This window comes from Hyaena hyaena, unplaced genomic scaffold (assembly GCF_003009895.1).
Source record: "Hyaena hyaena isolate Hyena2069 unplaced genomic scaffold, ASM300989v1 scaffold_241, whole genome shotgun sequence".
Taxonomy (NCBI): Eukaryota; Metazoa; Chordata; class Mammalia; order Carnivora; family Hyaenidae; genus Hyaena; species Hyaena hyaena.
Genome location: NW_024080875.1, coordinates 1,359,744 through 1,379,615, shown reverse-complemented (window position 1 = coordinate 1,379,615; position 19,872 = coordinate 1,359,744). Strand labels below are relative to the sequence as shown.

General features: G+C 35.6%; 1 protein-coding gene across 8 annotated transcripts in view; it reads left to right on the top strand.

The window, feature by feature from the left end:
• Positions 1–19,872, top strand: part of DDX4 (DEAD-box helicase 4) — a 75,158-nt gene that overhangs the window by 6,602 nt on the left and 48,684 nt on the right. For 4 of the 8 annotated variants that reach the window (XM_039244501.1, XM_039244504.1, XM_039244500.1 and 1 more), the window contains exons 3-4: positions 4,390–4,450; positions 19,338–19,418. In XM_039244501.1, coding sequence (XP_039100432.1) covers positions 4,390–4,450; positions 19,338–19,418 — 142 coding nt within the window. The remainder of the gene's footprint in view (positions 1–4,389; positions 4,451–19,337; positions 19,419–19,872) is intronic. The other 4 variants (XM_039244502.1, XM_039244505.1, XM_039244499.1 and 1 more) reach the window with 2 other exon arrangements.

Sequence of the window (19,872 nt, the reverse complement as noted above, 5' to 3'; positions counted from 1 at the left end):
GTAATTTAATAATACCTGCATGAACTCTTTTTCCAAGTAAGATAGTGTTTACAAGTTTCAGGGGTTAGTACTTAATGTCTTTGGATGGTCATATTTCAGCCTACCACGTGTAGTATGGCTAAAGCACTGTGAGATGAAAGAGTGGTAGAAAATGAAGTCAGAGAGGGAAAGGGACTGGGGTGATTGGATGTAGAGAGTGAAAGAGTAGTCAAGGTTGGTGGCTAGGTGTTTAAATTTTATTTTTTATTGAAGTATAATTGATACACAATGTTACATTAGTTTCAGGTGTACAGCACAGTGATTTGATGAGTTCGCATGTTAAGATATGCTGGTACTAGTGTAGATACCATCTGTAAACTATATAATGCTATTACAGTATCATTGCTTGTGTTGTACCATGGGTTTCTTTTAAATTTAAGCAGCTGGATATTTCCCATTTGCTGAAATGGAGAATCTCTGAAAAATGTACAAGCTTGGGAGGGGTAAAAACAAAGAATCTTAGGTTTGTTGTGTTCAGTTTGTTCAGTCAGTAGTTTTTATATATTAGTTGCTTAGAAGAAGGATCAGGGGTATAGATAGACAAATAATTACCACATTTATATTAATGGGATTTTTAAAATTTATTAATTTTTTTAATGTTTATTTTTGAAAGAGAGAAAGCACAGGTGTGAGCAGGGGAGGAGCAGAGAGAGAGGAGACAGGATCCCGAGCAGGCTCTGTGCACTAACCATGAGATCATGACCTGAGCTGAAAGCAAGAGTCAGATGGTTAACTGACTGAGCCACCCAGGTGCCCCTGTATATTAATGGGATTTAAAGCTATGAGACTAGGTAGGGATGCATAGCGTAAAACAGATTTAGAGGGCTTGACCCTGGATAGTCCAACTTGAGAGAGCCATTATAGGAGGAGCTGGCAAAAGGAGATTGAGGAGGAAGTAGCCTGTGGAGCAAGAAAGAAAACCAGGGAATTGTGTGTTCCTTAAGCCAAGAGAAGTATGTTGTAAAGAGGAAGGAAATAGTTTGCCATTTCAAATGCTGCTGAGAGCTCTGGTATGAAAGATAAAAGTAGTAATTTTATTACATAATTTCCTTATTAAAAGTATTTTTCTGTGTAGAAGTGAGGATGAAAGCTAAACTGGAGTAGATTTAAGGAAAAAAGGGATATGAACAAGTAGAGGCAGCAACTGTAGAAGTTTTGATTTGAGAGGCAGAGAAGTGGTGCAGTAGCAGAAGGGTATATGAATGTAATTTATTTTTAAGGTAGTGAAAAAGGTTAAGAATTTTTAATGATTTGTTTCAAAATTTGCCTTGGAATTTTTAAATTTCGTGCAATAGAATATTAAATTCCACAGCGTGAAGATCATCTAATAATAAGTTTTTAAGTTCATGAATGCCAGGGGCGCCAGGGTGGCTTAGTCGGTTAAGCATCTGACTTTCACTTAGGTCATGATCTCGCAGTTGGTGGGTTCGAGCCCCACGTCAGGCTCTGTGCTGACAGCTCAGAGCCTGGAGCCTGTTTCAGTCTGTGACTCCCTCTCTCTCTGACCCTCCCCTGCTCTGTCTCTCTCTCTCTCCTAGAAATAAATAAAATATTAAAAAAAAAATAAGTTCATGAATGCCAAAGTGTTTCATTACCTTTATTAGCTTTATAACACTTAAATAAAACCATCCCTTTTTTGGATTCTATTCATGCAATAATACTTTGGCCACTAGGGAAAAAAAAATGTCTTGAGAATTGCACTTTAAAGAGGAAAAACTGGATCACTCTTGTTTGTTTTAATGTCTATGGTAATTGTAAATTGAAACTTTTTACTGTAGTAATTACGAAAAGCCCAAGGCGTTTCAAGGATGCTGTATTTGCCTTTCTGTTCTTAATAACTCAGAGAATAATTGGTGGCTTTTGGGCTATTTAAAAGTAGTTTTAAAAGTCATTTAGTGTCTTTTGTGAAAGAAATTTTAGAAAATAAGTAATACTGGGGTACTTGGGTGGGTCAGTTGGTTCAGCGGCTGACTTTCCCTCAGGTCATGATCTCAGAGTGCATAAGTTCAAGCCCCGCATCAGGCTCCATGCTGACAGCTCAGAGCCTGGAGCCTGCTTCAGATAATGTGTCTCCCTCTCTCTTTGCCCCTACCCCACTCTTGCTGTGTGTGTGTCTCTCTCTCTTTCTCTCTCAAAATAAATAAGTAAATAAGGAAGTTAACATTGAAAAATTAGAAAGTATTACTTGTAAACTCCCTCTAACTTTTGGCGTATTTAAAGGAACTCTGTAAAGAAATATTGTGACTATTCTAATGTAGCCTTTAACTAAGGTATCATCTAAGTTTTAGAACACCTTTCATTTTTAAAGTATTGAATTCCGCTTTTCATGTGCAAGAATTTGAGAGCTCTCTTTTGTAAGTTTTGTCCTAAGTAGAGGAAGCTTATATGAGGTGAAATTAAGGAGTCAGTTAATGATTATAAGGGCATCCTATAACCATAAGGGAATTCAGTTGAGAAAAAGGTTACTTAAGTTTTTGTTAACACAGAGGTAAACTAAGAAATATTGGAAGATTCCCAAATTAACTTGATATTTAGCTATTGGTTTTATAACAAAAGTTGAATTTTCTGAGCCCAACAGAAAAGCAAGTACATCACTGCAAATGTAATACATATGCATTAATAGCAAATATATATATTTTGAAACTAAGGTAAGGAAAATGGAATAGTCAGTATTTGAGAGCATCAACATCAGTCTTCAGCTGTTGATTTGAAAAGTTTGATGGAAATTAACAATGAATATTCTGATCTGGTAGCTAACATGAACCCACTCTGTTGTATTTGTACGCATTTGCTGTGTGTGTGTGTGTGTGTGTGTGTAGGTATATTGTTTTTAGTGCATCGGCGACATTGTATTTTAGTGTAACTTTGTTTTAAAAAAATGTAACTGCGTTGTTTCCCTTTATAGAAACACAGTTGGAGTTTTAAAAATAAATTCCTGTAGTACTTTATTATAGAAACTGTTATCCACTGGACTCTCCTGTGCTCTATTTTATTCTGTGCATTGTTAATGAGCATACTATTAAATACTGAACTTTTAAAAATATATTGTATATTGGCAGGCATTGATGTATTCATGTGTTATTTTGGTCAGATTTTATATACTAATAGTACTTTATTAGACTTTTCAAGTATATGAGTGAGTAAACTTTTAAGTCAGATGTCAGCAGACTCTTTCCGTAAAGGGCTAGATACTAAATATTTTAGACCTCACAGGATTTATTTTTTATTTTTTATTTTTTTTAATTTTTATTTTTATTTTATTTTATTTATTTATTTTTTTTTACAAATAGTTTATTGTCAAATTAGTTTCTACATAACACTCAGTGCTCATCCCCAAAGTGCCCTCCTCCATGCCCATCCCCCCCTCCCCCCCACATCCATCAGTCCTCAGTTTTTGTCAGCATTCAAGAGTCTCTCATGGTTTGCCTCTCTCCCTTTCCCCCACCATTTCCGCCCTTCTTCTCCCCCTTGTTCCTCCGTCAAGTTCCTCCTAATCCTCCTATACGTGCAAACATATGATATTTGTCCTTCTCTGCCTGACTTATTTCGCTCAGCATAACACCCTCAAGGTCCATCCATGTTGCTACACATGGCCAGATTTCATTGTTTCTCATTGCCATGTAGTATTCCATGGTATAGATAAACCACATCTTCTTGATCCATTCATCTGTTGATGGACACTTAGGCTCTTTCCATGTTTTAGCTATTGTGGAGAGTGCTGCTATGAACATTGGGGTACATGTGCTCCTATGCCTCAGCATTTCTGTATCCCTTGGGTAAATTCCTAGCAGTGCTATTGCTGGGTCATAAGGGAGTTCTATTGTTAGTTTCCTGAGGAACCTCCACACTGTTTTCCAGAGGGGCTGTACCAGTTTACATTCCCACCAACAGTGTAGGAGGGTGCCCGTTTCTCCACATCCTCGCCAGCATCTAGAGTTCTCTGATTTGCTCATTTTAGCCACTCTGACTGGCGAAGACCTCACAGGATTTATGATCTCTGTTGCAACTTCGCTATTCTGGTGGGAAAGCAGCCATAGACATTTCTCGATGAATGAGGGTGGCTATGTTTCAATAAAGCTTTATTTACAAAACAAGTGGTTGACCAGATTTAGCTCATAGCTATAGTTGGCTGATCATTGTTTTAAGTGATACATTAATATGTTATACATTCAGTGTTATTAAAGTGAAGAGGTTTTGGAATAATTAATTAAGGAATGAGTGACCTGGAAAATGTTACAGTCTGTTACTGTTTTGTTTGCAACAAAGTCCATTTGTTAAAGTTTTCTGGTATTTGTGATGACATATTCTTATTTTCAAAGTAGAAAATGATTCTTTTGTTCCTATTTACAGGATAGGTATTCTTCTGGAGCAAATGGAGACACTTTTAAGAGGACTCCAGCTTCATCATCAGGTAAGTGTTGAGACAAAAAGATGGAACCCTTTTAAGGTTAAAGGCTTCACTTAGTGAATGAGGAGCAGACTAGTAGACATAAATAGTATTGGTTAAATTTCTGTGAGAATTTATTCTGTTTGGATGTTTTTAAGGAGGGCCACTTCCAGCTAGAGGAAGCAAGACAGGAGAGAGTATAGTGCTATAGACTACAGTGCTTTAATATTATTTGATTTTGTAGTTGGCCTGTTAATCCTTTGCCCACCTTGCAAGTTGTATATTTGTCGCTCGGACTGCTAGAGAATTGTCAGGGCTCCTGACCTATGGTAGTAGGAGATGGGATTGTTAGGATGTTGCTTGTTTTTACAGTGTAAATATTAAATATTTAATATGTAAATATTAACACACTACTGCAAAAACAATGGGTCAAATAAGAAATCAAATGGCAAATTAAAATATGTCTCAAAAGAAAAAAAGATACAATATTCCAAAACGTATGGGGTGCACCAAAAGCAGATGTTAGAGTGAAACTTATGTTGCAACTGCTTATATTAATAAAAAATGTTAAATAGCTTAACATGACACCACAGACAACTAGAAAAAGAATAAACTTAGCTGAAATTTAGTAAAGGAAGGAAATAACAAAAAACAAATAGGGACTAAACAATTACATAACATTAAAAGTAATGACCAGTTTAAAAAAAAAAACTGCACAAAATTGGCAGTTTTAACTCTGTTAACTAAGAAAACAAGACTCAAAATCCAAAATGAGATATAGAAGAGAAAACAGTAGATAACCACAGAAATACATAGTGTAATAACAGATTGTCATGTACAGTTAAATACAAATCAGATAATTTAGAAAAACAAAACAGATAATTCCTAAAAACACACAAGTTACCATGATTGAATCATAAATCTTGAATCCAAGAAATAGGAAATCTTAGACCAATAACAAGAATGAAAGTTAAATTAGGAATCCACCACAGAAAAGCCAAGACCTTATAGTTATATTGGTGAATTCTACCAAATATTTTTAAAAAAATTAATGGCACCCTTTATCAAAATCTTACAAATAATGCAATAGAGGAACACTTTCAGAACATTCCATGAAGCTACTATTACCCTGATAACCAAAACAGGATAAAAACAGTACAAGAACAAAATCATCTAGTTTGTCTCACGTAAGTATTGATACTCCTAACTTTCTTTCCTTTGACATCCATTTGTGTGATAAATATTTCTCCATTCCTTCACTGTCAACCTGCAGATGTCTTTAGGTCTAAAATGAGCCTCAGGGCACCTGGGTGGCTCAGTTTAAGTGCTGGACTCGTGATTTTGGTTCAGGTCATGATCTCAAAATTGGTGAGATCAAGCCCCCCTATCAGGATCTATGTTGACAGCATAAAGCTTGTTTGGGATTCTCTCTCTCCTTCTCTCTCTGCCCCTCTTCTGCTCACACTCTGTCTCTCTCTCTCAAAATAAATAAACATTAAAAAAAAAAACCCACCAAAATGAGTCTTTGGTAGGCTATAGGTTGTTGAAGTAAATTGCAGTAGTGGTGGCCTGTCAGGATGCTTGTTTAATCCAGGGAAACCATCAAGACATCATGAGTTTCAGGATGCCTGGGTGGCTCAGTCAGTTAAGCGTCTGACTCATGATTTCAGCTCAGGGGTGACTGTCTACTGAGTGTGAAGCATGCTTAAGATTCTCTCTCTCATGAGGTACCTGGGTGACACTTGGTTTCAGCTCAGGTCATGATCTCAGAGTTTGTGAGTTCAAGCCCCACATCGGGGTGCAGAGCCTGCTTGGAATTCTCTCTCTTCCTTACTGTCTGCCTCTCTCCCGTGCACACTGTCTCTTTGTCAAAAATAAATAAACAGACTTAAAAAAAAGATTCTCTCTCTCCCCTTCTGCCGCTTTGGACTGCTCACATACACATTCTCAAATTAAAAAATTAAAAAAAAAAACAAATTCCCATTTTCACCTTAAGTTCAAAGTAATTATCTTGACAGAAGTTAAGAGATGCTTTTGCTGTTGTCAGGATGTATTTATCTTTCATAAACTTTTAAATGCAGTGGTTTATAGAGAATATTCAGATTAAGAAAAGTTGCTGAAATTGCTGCCTGCTGAAACACCAGCAGAAGGTTAATGTTGCTTCTGTCCTGTGAACGACATACATGCATGCGTACTAGAAATATAAGAAAAGACAAATAGGTAAAAGAATCTGTTTATTTGCATAAATTACTGTATCAGGAGAAACCTTGTTCTTTAAGGTGCTGAAAACCAATTTTTGCAATGGAATTAAAATTTAGGTATATAATGTATCAAAGTAGAACATTGTTTTGTGGTGAAATCTTGAAGAAGCTAGATTGAAATAGCTGCCAACTTGAATGTTGAGGGGAATGAAATCAGGTAATGAAAAATGCTATCTAGAAGAAGATAAGCAGGCAATTTACAAGTATTTTTTATAGCTCTTTTTTCATAGAAATAGTTTTTATTATAGAAAAGCATATGAAGCTAATGAATGTATCTAAGCCAATACCTATATATGAACTCAGAAAAGAAACAACCTTAAATGCAAGTAAAAAGGAAGAAATGATCTTAAAATTTGGCCCCCAGATTAAGCCACCATTGGCAGTATGTTGACTCAGCTGTTTTAGATTTTTGCATATATTCTTACAGACACGAATATTATATACATGTTGTTTATTTTTTATTGAAGTATAGTTGACATACAATGTTAAATTAGTTTCACATATACACCATAGTGATTCCACAAGTTTATACATTATATTGTGTTCACTTCTGTCACCATACAATACTATTGCAGTACAAATGACTATATTCCCTATGCTGTACCTTTTATTACTGTGATTTATTCATTCCATAACTGGAATCCTGTACATGTTCGTTTTTATCACAGCTATCTGTCTTTTTCTTTGTTTACCTACCGTCCACATTCTTTTAACAATTTTGAATAGAAACTTGTTAAAATCATATTGCTTTTGGGGTGCCTGGGTGACTCAGTTGGTTAAGTGGCAGAATTGGTTTTGGGTTAGGTAATGATCTCATGGTTCATGAGATCCAGCCCAGCCTCTGGCTCTGTGCTGATCAAGCTCTCCTCTCCCCTCCCCTTCTTTTCGGCTCTTCCCAGCTCATAGTTTCTTTTTCTCTCAAAAAAAAAAAAAAAAGCGTCTTGCTTTTAATGATAGTCATAGAAACTCTCCTAAGTCAATAGATACCATTTTATTCTTTGCAAAATTCAGTGGAAAAAAATCATGTTAACTGATCTTAAAATGTCAAATAGTAACTTCACACCTGACAATTGAAAACATTTAGTTCCCTTTCTCAGTCATCATTTAACTGAGTATGGAACATAAATATTTAGCCTCTCCCCTTCTTCCTGCAGCTTCCCTCAGGCTTTTTTCCTCCTATGTTTGGTTACATTCTTGTTACTCTTCTGTTTCAGTTTTAGTAGACTTGCTGCTCTTTAGGCTTGCATCCCAAGAATTAATAACTTCACCTCTTCTTTGTGTTCCATTTTCCGTGGATCCCATGTTTTCTTTGTCCTCATTTTTTTTTTTTTTCACCTCCGCTCGCTTGGATAGAGTCAGTTTTCCTTCATCTGAGAAAGGAAGCCTAGGACGTAAATTTGAGTTACTACAAATGTCTTTACTTTCATTCTTAATAGTTTAAGAATAAACTTTCAGGTTGGAAAGAATTTCCCCCGCAGACTTCATATTGCTTCACTGTACATGAAATTCTAATGAGTTCTGGTTCTTTGTATATGACTATTTTTCTGAACTCTGTTCTAAAGTTTTAGGATCTATTTTGTCTTCTGCATACTGAAAATTTAATGATTATGTACCTTGATGTGGGACTTTATTGTGCAAGACATCTAATGAGCGTGTTAAATCAGAAATTCATATTCTTCACTCCTAAAAATTTTGCTGTTATTTTTTCTCTGAGGATTATTATAGTTTTATTTGAAAGTTATTTCTGTTCACTTTATTGTTTCTTAGAGTTTTTTCTTTCCTGTGTTTTATTCTGTGTCTTTTATTTTTATTTTTCATTGTTTATTTAATTTTCAGAAGTTTAAAATTCAGAAAATTAGAGAATATCATAACAATTATCCTAGTATTTACCACTGATTTAACATTTTTCATATTTCTTTTGAATGAAGTAGAATATGACAGATGAAACTGAAATCCTCTTTCAGCCTCTCTTCAGTGTTCTTTGTTTTTATTCTATTTCACAAAGAAACATTGTAATGCATGTAGTTACTTTTCAGTTTGTTTTTAATTTTTAAATACACATAAGTACTTGTAACTAAGTACTCCTTTGTATTTTATGCACAAATGCTTTGTTTTACTGCACTTGCAGTTTAAAATTTTTTTTAAAATGTTTATTTTTGAGAGAGAGAGAGACAGAATGCAAGCAGGGGGGGAGCAGAGAGAGCTTGGTCCAGGCTTCGGCTGACAGCACAGAGCCCACAAACTGTGAGATCATGACCTGAACCGAAGTTGGACACTACACCAGCAGCCTCCCAGGTGCTCCTGGCTTGCAGTTTTTATCAACATTTTGAGATATGTCCATGTTGATTTATACAGAACTGATTTAGTTTTGTGTCCTGTTCCATTGTCTGAATATGTCACAATTTTTACTCCATTCTTTTATCCATTGACCATTTGTTTTCAGTACTGTGAACTGCCTGGTTATATCCTTTGCATATATATTTTACTGGATCACTTGTCTTTCGTTTCTAGGAATTTTTTTTTTTATATAATTTGTGTTTTGATTAACTATTGGATATATTGAGTTACAAATATTTTGTCCTTGTAGGTCTTCTCTTTTACTTTGCTTATAATTGTACATAAAATTTCAGTTTTGAACAAATGTAGCAATCTTAGGTCATTTTGCTTTCTGTGTTGTAAGAAAATCTTCTACATCTAGGTTACAAAGATATTCAAAATTTTCTTCCAAAATGCTTAAGTTTTATTTGTCATGTTTGGATTTTAAATTTTTTTTTTTAATGTTTTATTTATTTCTAGGAGAGAGAGAGAGAGACAGCGTGAGCAGGGGAGGGTCAGAGAGAGAGGGAGTCACAGACTGAAATAGGCTCCAGGCTCTGAGCTGGCAGTCAGCACAGAGCCCGACGCGGGGCTCGAACCCACGAACCGCGAGATCATGACCTAAGCGAAAGTCGGACGCTTAACCAACTAAGCCACCCAGGAGCCCCTGTCATGTTTGGATTTTAAATTTATCTGAAATATAATGGTATGGTTTGGTGGTCTACCTTAATGTTTTCTTCCAAAAGGAAAAGTCACTTGTCCCAACACTGCTTTTGAAGGTCTCTGTATTAGTTTCCTAATGATGCTGTAACAAAGCACCACAGCTGGGTGGTTTAAAACAATAAAAATGGATTCTCTTACAATTTTAGTGGCTACAAGTCTGAAATCAAGGTATTAGCTGTTTCTGAAGGCCTCTAGGGGAGAATCTCTTCCATGTCTTTCCCTTAGCTGCTGGTGTTGGCTTTTGATCCCTAGTATTGCTTGACTGAAAGCTGTAAAACTCTAATCTCTTTCTCCATTGTAACAGGGTGTGTGACTGGGTCTCTCTGTCTCTTCTTATAAAGATATGAGTCATGTAGGACTAAGAGCCTACCCTACTCCAGTATGATAACCAATTACATCTGCAACAGCCTTACTTCTAAATAAGGTCACAATCTGAAGTTCCAGGAAGGATGTGAATTTTGGGTAGACACTATTCAACCCAGTACAGTCTGCGTCTAGGTTCTCTTGTGGTTTCCACTGCTCTTTGAGTCTATCCCTGCACAAAATTGCAATGTTTTAATTCTTTGGGCTTATTATAAGTTTTATTATTTGCTAAGACGATTCCCCCTTCATTGTTCTTTTTTCAGAATCATGTATTTGACCTTATTTTTCCAAATGAAATTTAGTATCTTTATTAATTAAAATTTTTTTAATGTTTATTTATTTTTGAGAGAGAGAGACAGAGTATGAGTTGGGGGGAGTGCGTGGAGGGTGGGCAGAGACAGACGGAGACACAGAATCTGAAGAAGGCTCCAGGCTGCAAGCTGTCAGCTCAGAGCCTGCTGTGGGGCTTGAATCCACCAAGTGCAAAATCATGACGTGAGCAAAAGTCGGACCCTTAACCAACTGAGCCACCCAGGTGCCCCAATACTACATTGTCTTCATCACTATAGTTTTATACTGTAGTACATAGTATATTATTGAAATTGAGTAGTGTCAGTTATCCAACTTTGTTCTTCTCCTTCAATATTGTATTGGCTATTTTAGGTATAGAATGTAAACTCCATATAAAAATTTAGAATCAGTTTGTCACTATCCACAAAATAACTTGCTGGGATTTTGATTGGGTTAGCATTGAATCTATAGATCAAGTTGTGAAGAACTGACATCTTCACAATAGTTTTTCTCTCTAAATGTGAAATGTCTTTTCCATTTATTTGGTTCTTAGGTTTTGTTCATTAGAGCTTTGCAGTTATCCTCATAGAGATCTATATGTTTTGTTAGATTTATACCTATTTTATTTTTTGAGTGCTAATGTAAATGGTGATGTGTTTTATTTTCAAATTTAACTTGTTCATTACTGTTATATAGGAAAGCAGTTGGTTTTGTATATTAATCTGGTACCTTTGACCTTTGCTATAATTGCTTATTAGTTCCTGGCATTTTTTGTCTTTATTTTAGATTGTCTACGTTGATGATCATGTCATTTGCAAAAAAAGAGTTTTATTTATTCCTTTCCAAAATGTATACGTTTTGTTTTCTTTTCTTGCCTTGTTAAATTAGTTAGAATTTCTAGTATGATATTGAAATGGAATGATGAGAGGGCGCATCCTTGACTTGTATTGGACCTGATCTTAGAGGAAAAGCTTTGAGATTGTCAATATTATGTATGATGTTACCTTTGGGGTTTTGTAGATAGTCTTTATGGAGTTGAATAAGTTTAACCTGCTTAACCACTTTTTTTTAAAGATTTTTTTTAACATTTACTTTTGAGAGACAGAGAGACAGAGTGTGAGCAGGGGAGGTTCAGAGAGAAGGAGACACAGAATTGGAAGCAAGCTCTAGGCTCTGAGCTGTCAACACAGATCACGATGCAGGGCTCAAACTCACAAACTGTGAGATCATGACCTGAGCCGAAGTCGGCCGCTTAACCAACTGAGCCACCCAGGCGCCCCTCTTAACCACTTTTAACTGTACATTTGAATCCTTTCTTTTGAATATGGTGTAAAATAGAGATCCCATTTTGTTCCTGCATAAAGTAACCCGGTTTCCCCAGCACTATCTGTTAAATATGCTGTCTTTTCCCTATTGATGAGTGATGCACATTTCATCTCCTACATAGTTTTGTTCTTTTGTTGTCTTAAAGTAATGAATAAAACATATCATTCACTAAATAGTAGAAATAGTAAGCATTTAGAATTTTCTCGGTTTCAGTGATGCTCCAAAATTTTTATAATTAAAGTATGATATTTGCTTTAGCCTTACATGAGTTGTTTTTTAAATCATGCCAAGGAAGTTTCTTTTCCACTTCTGGTCGAATATTAGTTTTGTTTAGAAAAGGCAGTTTAATGCTAACAAGTGTTTTTTTTTTTTTTTTAAATTATGTGTTATTTGTCTTTAAGTCTCTTAATGTAGTGATATGAATGGAGTTTTTAAAAAAAATTATTTATTTTTGAAAGAAAGAGCACTAGTAGGGGAGAGGCAGAGAGACAGAAGTGGGGGCGGGGGGGAGACACAGAATCTGAAGCAGGCTCCAGGCTCTGAGCTGTCAGCGCAAAGTCCGATGTAGCGCTCTAACCCACGAACTGTAAGATCATGACCTGAGCTGAAGCTGGGTGCTTAGCCAACTGAGCCACCCAGGCGCCCTCCCCCGCTTTTTTAAAAATTTATTTATAAATGGAATTCTTTAAACTTGAACTTAATTTGTAGTCCTAGGATAAACCTGCATAGCTATTTTATTGTAGCATTCAGTGAAATGAGATGTTTTATTTTTATTTAGCCCTTTAGAATTAATTTATTTAGATTGGCCTCTAGTTTTCTCATGTTCTAATTCATTTTGATTTTATGTTTTTCATCTTTTTTTAAAAAAATAAGCTCTGGTACATGGAAATTACCTACTAATTACAAGTTTAGTTGCCTTTGTCTACAGATCTTTTTAGACCAGTTTCTTCTTTTAAAAACAGTTATTTTATTGAAGCATAGTATACACGCAGATTAACTCTTTTAAAGTAAGATTCACATCATAAATGTACAGCTTGCTGGATTTGAATAAACTTGAACACATTGCTGTGTTAAGCACCCAAATCAAGAAATAGAGAATTAGTGGAGCTCTAAAAACCCTTTTATGTCTTCCTTCAAGGCACCATCACTCTGACCAGGAGTAGCTGTTGCTCTGACTTCTAGCAACATAGTTCAGTTTTTCCTGTAAATAGGAATTATTCACAGTGGAACTATATATTCTCTTGTGCTCAAGGTTCTCTCCATGTTATCAGTAGTTGTAGGCTATTCATGGATATGTGTATTGTACTTTGTAACTGTGCTGTAAACTGTATTAATGAAAATGTGGTAGTTTACCATATTTTCCTGTTTTGAATATTTCTGCTGTGAATATTTTCTGGTATTTTTTTTATGGTTATAAAAGTCTTGTTACTCAGAATGTGGTTGGAAGACCAGTAGCATTGATGTTACCTGCAGACTTCCTAGAAAGAAGGAGTCTTATGCTCCAGCCAAAAGTATTGCATCAAAGTGTACATTTTAACAAGATCACCAGGCAGTTCTTGTGCACATTACCTTTATAACTGCATGATTTATAGATGGAAAACTCAACATTGGTGATTTATAAATGTTTGGTCTTTGAGCTACTTGGGATAATGAAGGGGATTAGAAGCTAGGACAGCTGGTAAGCCCTAAATACTGAGAAGTTGTTTTAGAACTCTTTGCCACAAAGTCTTTCTCATCTTCCCTTACCCTTTTCACCTTGTGTTAAGCAGATCATTTCAGAGGAAGGTTGGAAGATCATAGAGGACTAGAACTCATACTGAACTCCCATAGTTGTTTTACTTGGTCTTTCAGTATGTGGTTTTTTTGTTTTTTGTTCAAAATTTGCTACTCCCTGGATCTGGTCCAAATGTGACTATAAAGGATATGTATTCTTTGGTCACTTGGTGTGAATTGCTTTCATTAATCTAATTTCATATTAAATGGAGTTTATTTTTATTTCTTTTGATTTGTTTTGATAGGGTTCAGAGCCCTATAGAAAAATAATTTGTAGAAAAATAATTTGTAGAAAAATTTATTTGTATTATGAACTTCTATACTGATATTTTTCTTAGTATGTATTAATTATGTTGGGGATTGAACTGGATAAAGTTCTGTGATGGCACATAATTAAATATGTGAAAGTGAGAGCAGCAGTTGCTAAAATTACTGAAGAAAAATTAAGCATAAAGAGAGTAATTGCTTGTTTCCTTTTGATTAGTGTGCTAAAAGCAAAGAAGTCAAGATGTGTTGTTTCTTAGAACCTTGTATTTTTTTTTAATTTTTAAAAGTTTTATTTTGAGAGTGAGCAAGTATGGGGTGGGGCAGAGAGAGAGAATCGCAAGCAGGCTTTGTGCTGTCAGTACAGAGCCAAATGCAAGACTTGAACCCCTAAACCATGAGATCATGGTGGGAGCAGAAACCAAGAGTTAGATGCTTAATTAGCTGAGCCAGCCAGAGACCCCAGAACCTTGTAGTTTTGGACCATCATTTTTAGGCTCTGCCTTGAGCTATTTAAAATTTTTGCATGCTGTTTCCTGTAACTTTTTTTTTTTTTTTTTTTTTTTTTAAAGTTCATTTGAGACAGAGCACAGGTAGGGTAGGGACAGAAAGAGAAGGAGGGAGAATTCCATGCAGGCTTCATACTGTCAGTGCAGAGCTTCATGGGGGTTTGAACCCATGAACTGTGAGATCATTACCTGAGCTGAGGTCGAGAGACCCTTAACCAACTGAGCCACCCAGGTGGCCCATCTAGGTTCTCTAAACTATTTATTTTTAAATATTTATTTATTTTTGAACTTCAGTTATTTTTGAAAGCGAGAAAGAGGGAAGGAGAGAATCCTGAGTAGGCTCCATGCTGTCAGCCCAACATGAAGCTTGAATTCACGAGCTGTGAGATCATGACCAGAGCCAAGGTCATGAGTCAGAGGCTTAACCAGCTGAGCCACTCAGGTGCCCATTTTCTCACTTTTATTTAAACAAAAAATTTTTTTAGTGTTTATTTTTGAGAGAGAGACAAGAGTGTGAGTAGGGGAAGGGCAGAGAGAGAGAGGGAGACCTAGAATCCAAAGCCAGCTCCAGGCCCTGAGCTGTCAGCACAGAGCCCGATGTGGGACTTGAACTCATAAACCTCAAGATCATGACCTGAGCCGAAGTCAGACAATCAACTGAGCTACTAGGTGCTCCCCATTCCCCCCCCCTTTTTTTTTTAATGACGGTAATGTAGTATAGTGCCTGGTGTCTGTGGTACTCAAATAATTTTCTTGTGCATATCTGATAATATTTAGCAGTCTTGAGTTTGACCACTTGTTTTAGTTGTCACCTAATTTTACTTTATCTTTGACTCTCATGAACTTCTTGAATTATAAGTTTTTCATCTTGGATGTTATCTTACTCTTTTTTTTAAATGTCTGATACTAGTTCAGATTACTTAAATTGTTTTTGAAATAGGTATAGTTTAGTATAGTTTTGGGATGGAAATACTGCCTTTTTGGCTTATCACCTATAGGATCTGATGTTTTGAGATTTTTACTTAGTTTAATTTTTCTAAAAATAAAAAGATGAACTTGGCAACACCTACCCCCCTTTCTAACAGTTTTATTATGAGGATAAAGACCAAATAAGGTAATGCATGTAAGGTCGTTCTATAAAGTGTAAAGCTCTATACCAATGTGTAATGCTTTTATTGAAGGAGACAGTACTTTGTGTTGTTTAAATACATTACACTGTATTTTATGTGACCAGTCACATAATTTTTGGGGAAAGAAATTATAATCATAATTTGCTTTTCTTTCCAGTCATGGTTGACAATTTATTAAAACAGATGAAGCTGTATAAGAATGTAACCATTTCAGGTTTTCATTCTCAGTTCCAAGTGTGGTTAAGGTATTGATATAGTGTCATAGGCATTTTAGTTAAGTAGCTACATTGATTAGAAAACTTTCATATTCTGTGACCCTTTCTTTACTAAGAGGTGTAATGCAGTATAGCTCGTACATGTTTGTTTAAATTTGCTTGACTTGACTGAGGTTTCAGAATACAAAATTCCATGCTCTTATTAGGAAATGCTATATTCCTCCCCCACACACTGTGGTAATTTTAATTTTGGGCCTCCCATTGTAGTAATTGCATTTTTGTCATAGAAGTTGGGAGAAGTGTAGATCGAGATGCTATAGTACCTACATGAACATGTATTACAAGGCTCAAAGTACAGCGTGAGTCAGATGAAGAGTTATTTGAAATTATAGCAGATGAAGAGAGAAAAAAATCAATAGTGGTGAAGTAATACAATGTCAGAAGTTAGAAGAAATCTTGGGAAGCATATACAGAAATTTCAATTAATTGAGAAAGGATATTTTAGTCTGTTTCTTTTTTGAAAATTTTAAAAAATGTTTTATTTCTGAGAGAGAGAGACAGACAGACACACACACACAGACAGAGAGCATGAGCAGGGTAGGATCAGAGACAGAGGGAGACACGGAATCCAAAGCAGGCTCCAGGCTCTGAGCTAGCTGTCAGCACAGAGCCTGATGCGGGGCTCAAACCCACGAGCCATGAGATCATGACCTGAGCCGAAGTTGGAAGCTTAACCGACTGAGCCACCCAAGAGCCCCTATTTTAGTCTGTTTCTTGAGGGTAAAACAATTCCTATTGACTTTTAAGAGCTTACAGTTATTTATATATATTAACTTTCTTATGTATTTGAGTACCACTCTACTGAAGTCCGTGATTATACTTTGATTCAAGATGGAAACATGAGTGAATGCCTTAATCTTTTCCACTGATGTCTGTTTAGCTTGGGAACTACCAGTCTTAGACCACTACTGTTCACTAGAACTCTCTGCAATGATGAAAATACTTTTTAGTTGAATTTTTTAATGTGATAGACACAGGTTACATCTCCTTGTTGAGTTCTTGAAATGTGACTGACTGGTACAACTGAGAAACTGAAATTTTTATATTGCTTAATTTTAATTAATTTTGAATTTAAATGGTCACATATGGTTAAGTACTGTAGAATTACACGACATAGCTTTAAATTTGAGCCAGCTGAAGCATGACTATTGCTGTGTTGTGTATTTGGGCAGAACCTAGCTGATGTTGAGAGAATTGTTAATTTTTCTGTCTGTGTCCTTGTCCTTGTAATGTCACCTTCCCTTTCTTCTTTACTGTGTGCCAAAAGCTAGGCTACTCCTTAGTGTTACTGTAACTGGTACTTCCATGTGGAATCCCTTGAATGTAGTAGCAGTTAGATTTTGAGTAAATCTTTCTTTGAACTCTACATGATCTGAGTGAGAATCTACCTGCCTGGAATTCAGCAACATTTAGGTTCTCTGATGAAATGTCTAGCCTCATTGAGAGAAAAAGAAACTGATAGGAATTGTGATGCCAGAATCTAGGAAAGGGAAGAACATACAGAAGAGGGATGTATAGCTTAAATATTTTTTAGCACTCTTTTATTTTTGGAAGTCTTTTTTTTTTTTTTTACTATGTTATTTGTGTGGAAACTAGTGAGAGTTAAAAATTCAAAGAATAATTGTTACGTCATGACTTAATTGTAGAATCTTTATTGAAGGCATTTTCATAAAAAGAAATAATATATTAAAAATGTCCTATGTGCTGATGGATGTGGGGGGGAGGGGGGAGGGGCATGGAGGAGGGCACTTTGGGGATGAGCACTGAGTGTTATGTGGAAACTAATTTGACAATAAACTATTTGTAAAAAAAAAAAAAATAAAAATAAAAAAACAAAAACAAAAACAAAAAAAAATGTCCTATGTGTAAAGCTTAATAAATATTTTTAACTGCAATCTGTTTAAAAACACTAATACTGTTACACAGCTTACATACTCTTTTACTGTTCTGTCCTTTCCAATCCCTGTCCTGCATTGGTTGTGTAGTTTTTATTTTTTAATTTTAATTTTGAATTTAATTTTTATTTTATTTTTTTAAAAGATTTTTTTTAATGTTTTATTTATTTCTAGGAGAGAGAGAGAGAGAGAGCATGAGCAGGGGAGGGTCAGAGAGAGAGGGAGTCACAGACTGAAATAGGCTCCAGGCTCTGAGCTGGCAGTCAGCACAGAGCCCGACGCGGGGCTCGAACCCACGAACCGCGAGATCATGACCCAAGCGAAAGTCGGACGCTTAACCAACTAAGCCACCCAGGCGCCCCTAATTTTTATTTTAAAGAGAGAGCATGCACGCACACATTTCATCTGGGGGAGAGGGACAGAGGGAGAGAGAAGAAGAATCTCCAGCAGGCTCCACATTCAGCATGGAGCGCCACATGGGACTCCGTCCCATCATCCTGGGATCATAACTTGAGCTGAAATCAACAGTCAGACACTCAACCAACTGAGTCACCCAGGTGGCCCGGTTTTCTTTAAACAAACAAAACACAAAAAAGCAAAATATTTATTACATATGTATGTCTCCCTGAAAGCTATATTTAAGTTGTTTGAGTTTTACAAAAATGGTACTTTCCTATATAGTCTTTGTTCTGCATTTTGAACTTTTCACTCAGTATTCTTTACAGTTTTATCCACGTTGCCAGTTGTTCTGGTCCGTTTATCATCATACTCTTGTATGAATATACTGTACATAGGCAATACATATAATTCTACATAATAAAATATAGAACACGTTTATGTATGTAATACTCCTGTGTGACTGTGCCATGTATTTTTTTTCTCTCATTGACGCACATATGAGTTGTTTCCTTTTTGCTGGCATGAACAAAGCTGCCATGATCATCCCTTAATTTGTTAAATATATGTTTTTAAGTCATAAATTATGTTATATCCTATACCTATGGAGATAGTTTTTTCTTTTTAATATATTGATGTTGTTAATTACCTTTTGAAGACATTGTGATGTTAAAATGCCCTTGCATACTGGGTAAAGCCCAAGTTGGTGATGATGTTTTATCTATTCGATTTCCTGTTGGGTTGTTTTGCTAACAATTGTTTTGGAGATATTGCATTTACTTGTAAGAGATTTTCTTCTGTCCTTGTCATGTCAAAATGATGTTGACTTGGTAGAATGGGTTGGAGAATAATTACTCTGTTTTCTGGAAGGGTTGTAGGAAATGGGAATAATTTGTTCTTTGAGATTTGGTAGAATTCATCTGTAAAACTATCTAGGCATGATGTAGAGATTTAAGTATTGATTCAACTTCTGTATGACAACTTGGTTTGTTTATCCAGAGGAGAAGTTAATATACTTTGAAAAAGTACATTCTTAAAATTAGGATCAAGATTGATGTATGGTTTCAATATAGTATATGATTTGTTCTTGTTTCCCCATGCCCTTGACTGGTTTTGGTATTAGCAACTTAAAACTGTTTTCTAGTCAGTCATGTGGTTGAAAAAAGTGATTTCCTTCCTTTGATTTCAATTCTGTTTAGTTGAGTAACATTTAGTCACCATTTAGTTTTCTTTTGGAAAACTACCTTAGGTAGGCTACTAGACTGTTTGTCTTTCTTATTAATTTATGTAATTCTGCTTTTGTCCTGTGGGTTGCACTTTGGAAAGGCTTAAAATTTGTGTACCAGCAGATACTAATTTGGACTTGCTTCAAAATGTTAATTGCTTTAGAAACGGATGATAGACCAACTCGAAGAGATCATTTCATGAGAAGCGGATTTGCCTCTGGGAGGAGTTTGGGAAACAGAGGTAGTAAGTATCTTTGTCTTTTCTTAAATTTTTCAGCTGTTGAATGGTCAGATGAATAGAGGCTATTATGGCTGTTGAGTTCAAAGCGAAATCTGTTATAACACACTGCATAGTAGACTTTGGGATAATGAGTTTATCGTTTTTTTTTAAATTATCAGTGTTCTTCTTTTGGGATAGGAGATAGTTAAAATGATAAAATAGATTGGGGTTAGATTGGTTAAAGAGAGTTGCTTTACAGAGCTGCTACTTAATGTGTTTGATTATTGATTTGCAACAATTTGTATGGGAGGAGTGTTTGTAAAAACTTCATAGATGAGGGTGAGAAGAACCCCCTTTTTTTTTTTTTCTTTTATTTCTCAAGTAAAGACAGCACGGAATCATTTCTCTTAGGTCGTTAATATTAAGAGGTTATTTTCCCAGGCCTGAAACTTTTAAATGTTATTTTTGGATCAACCGC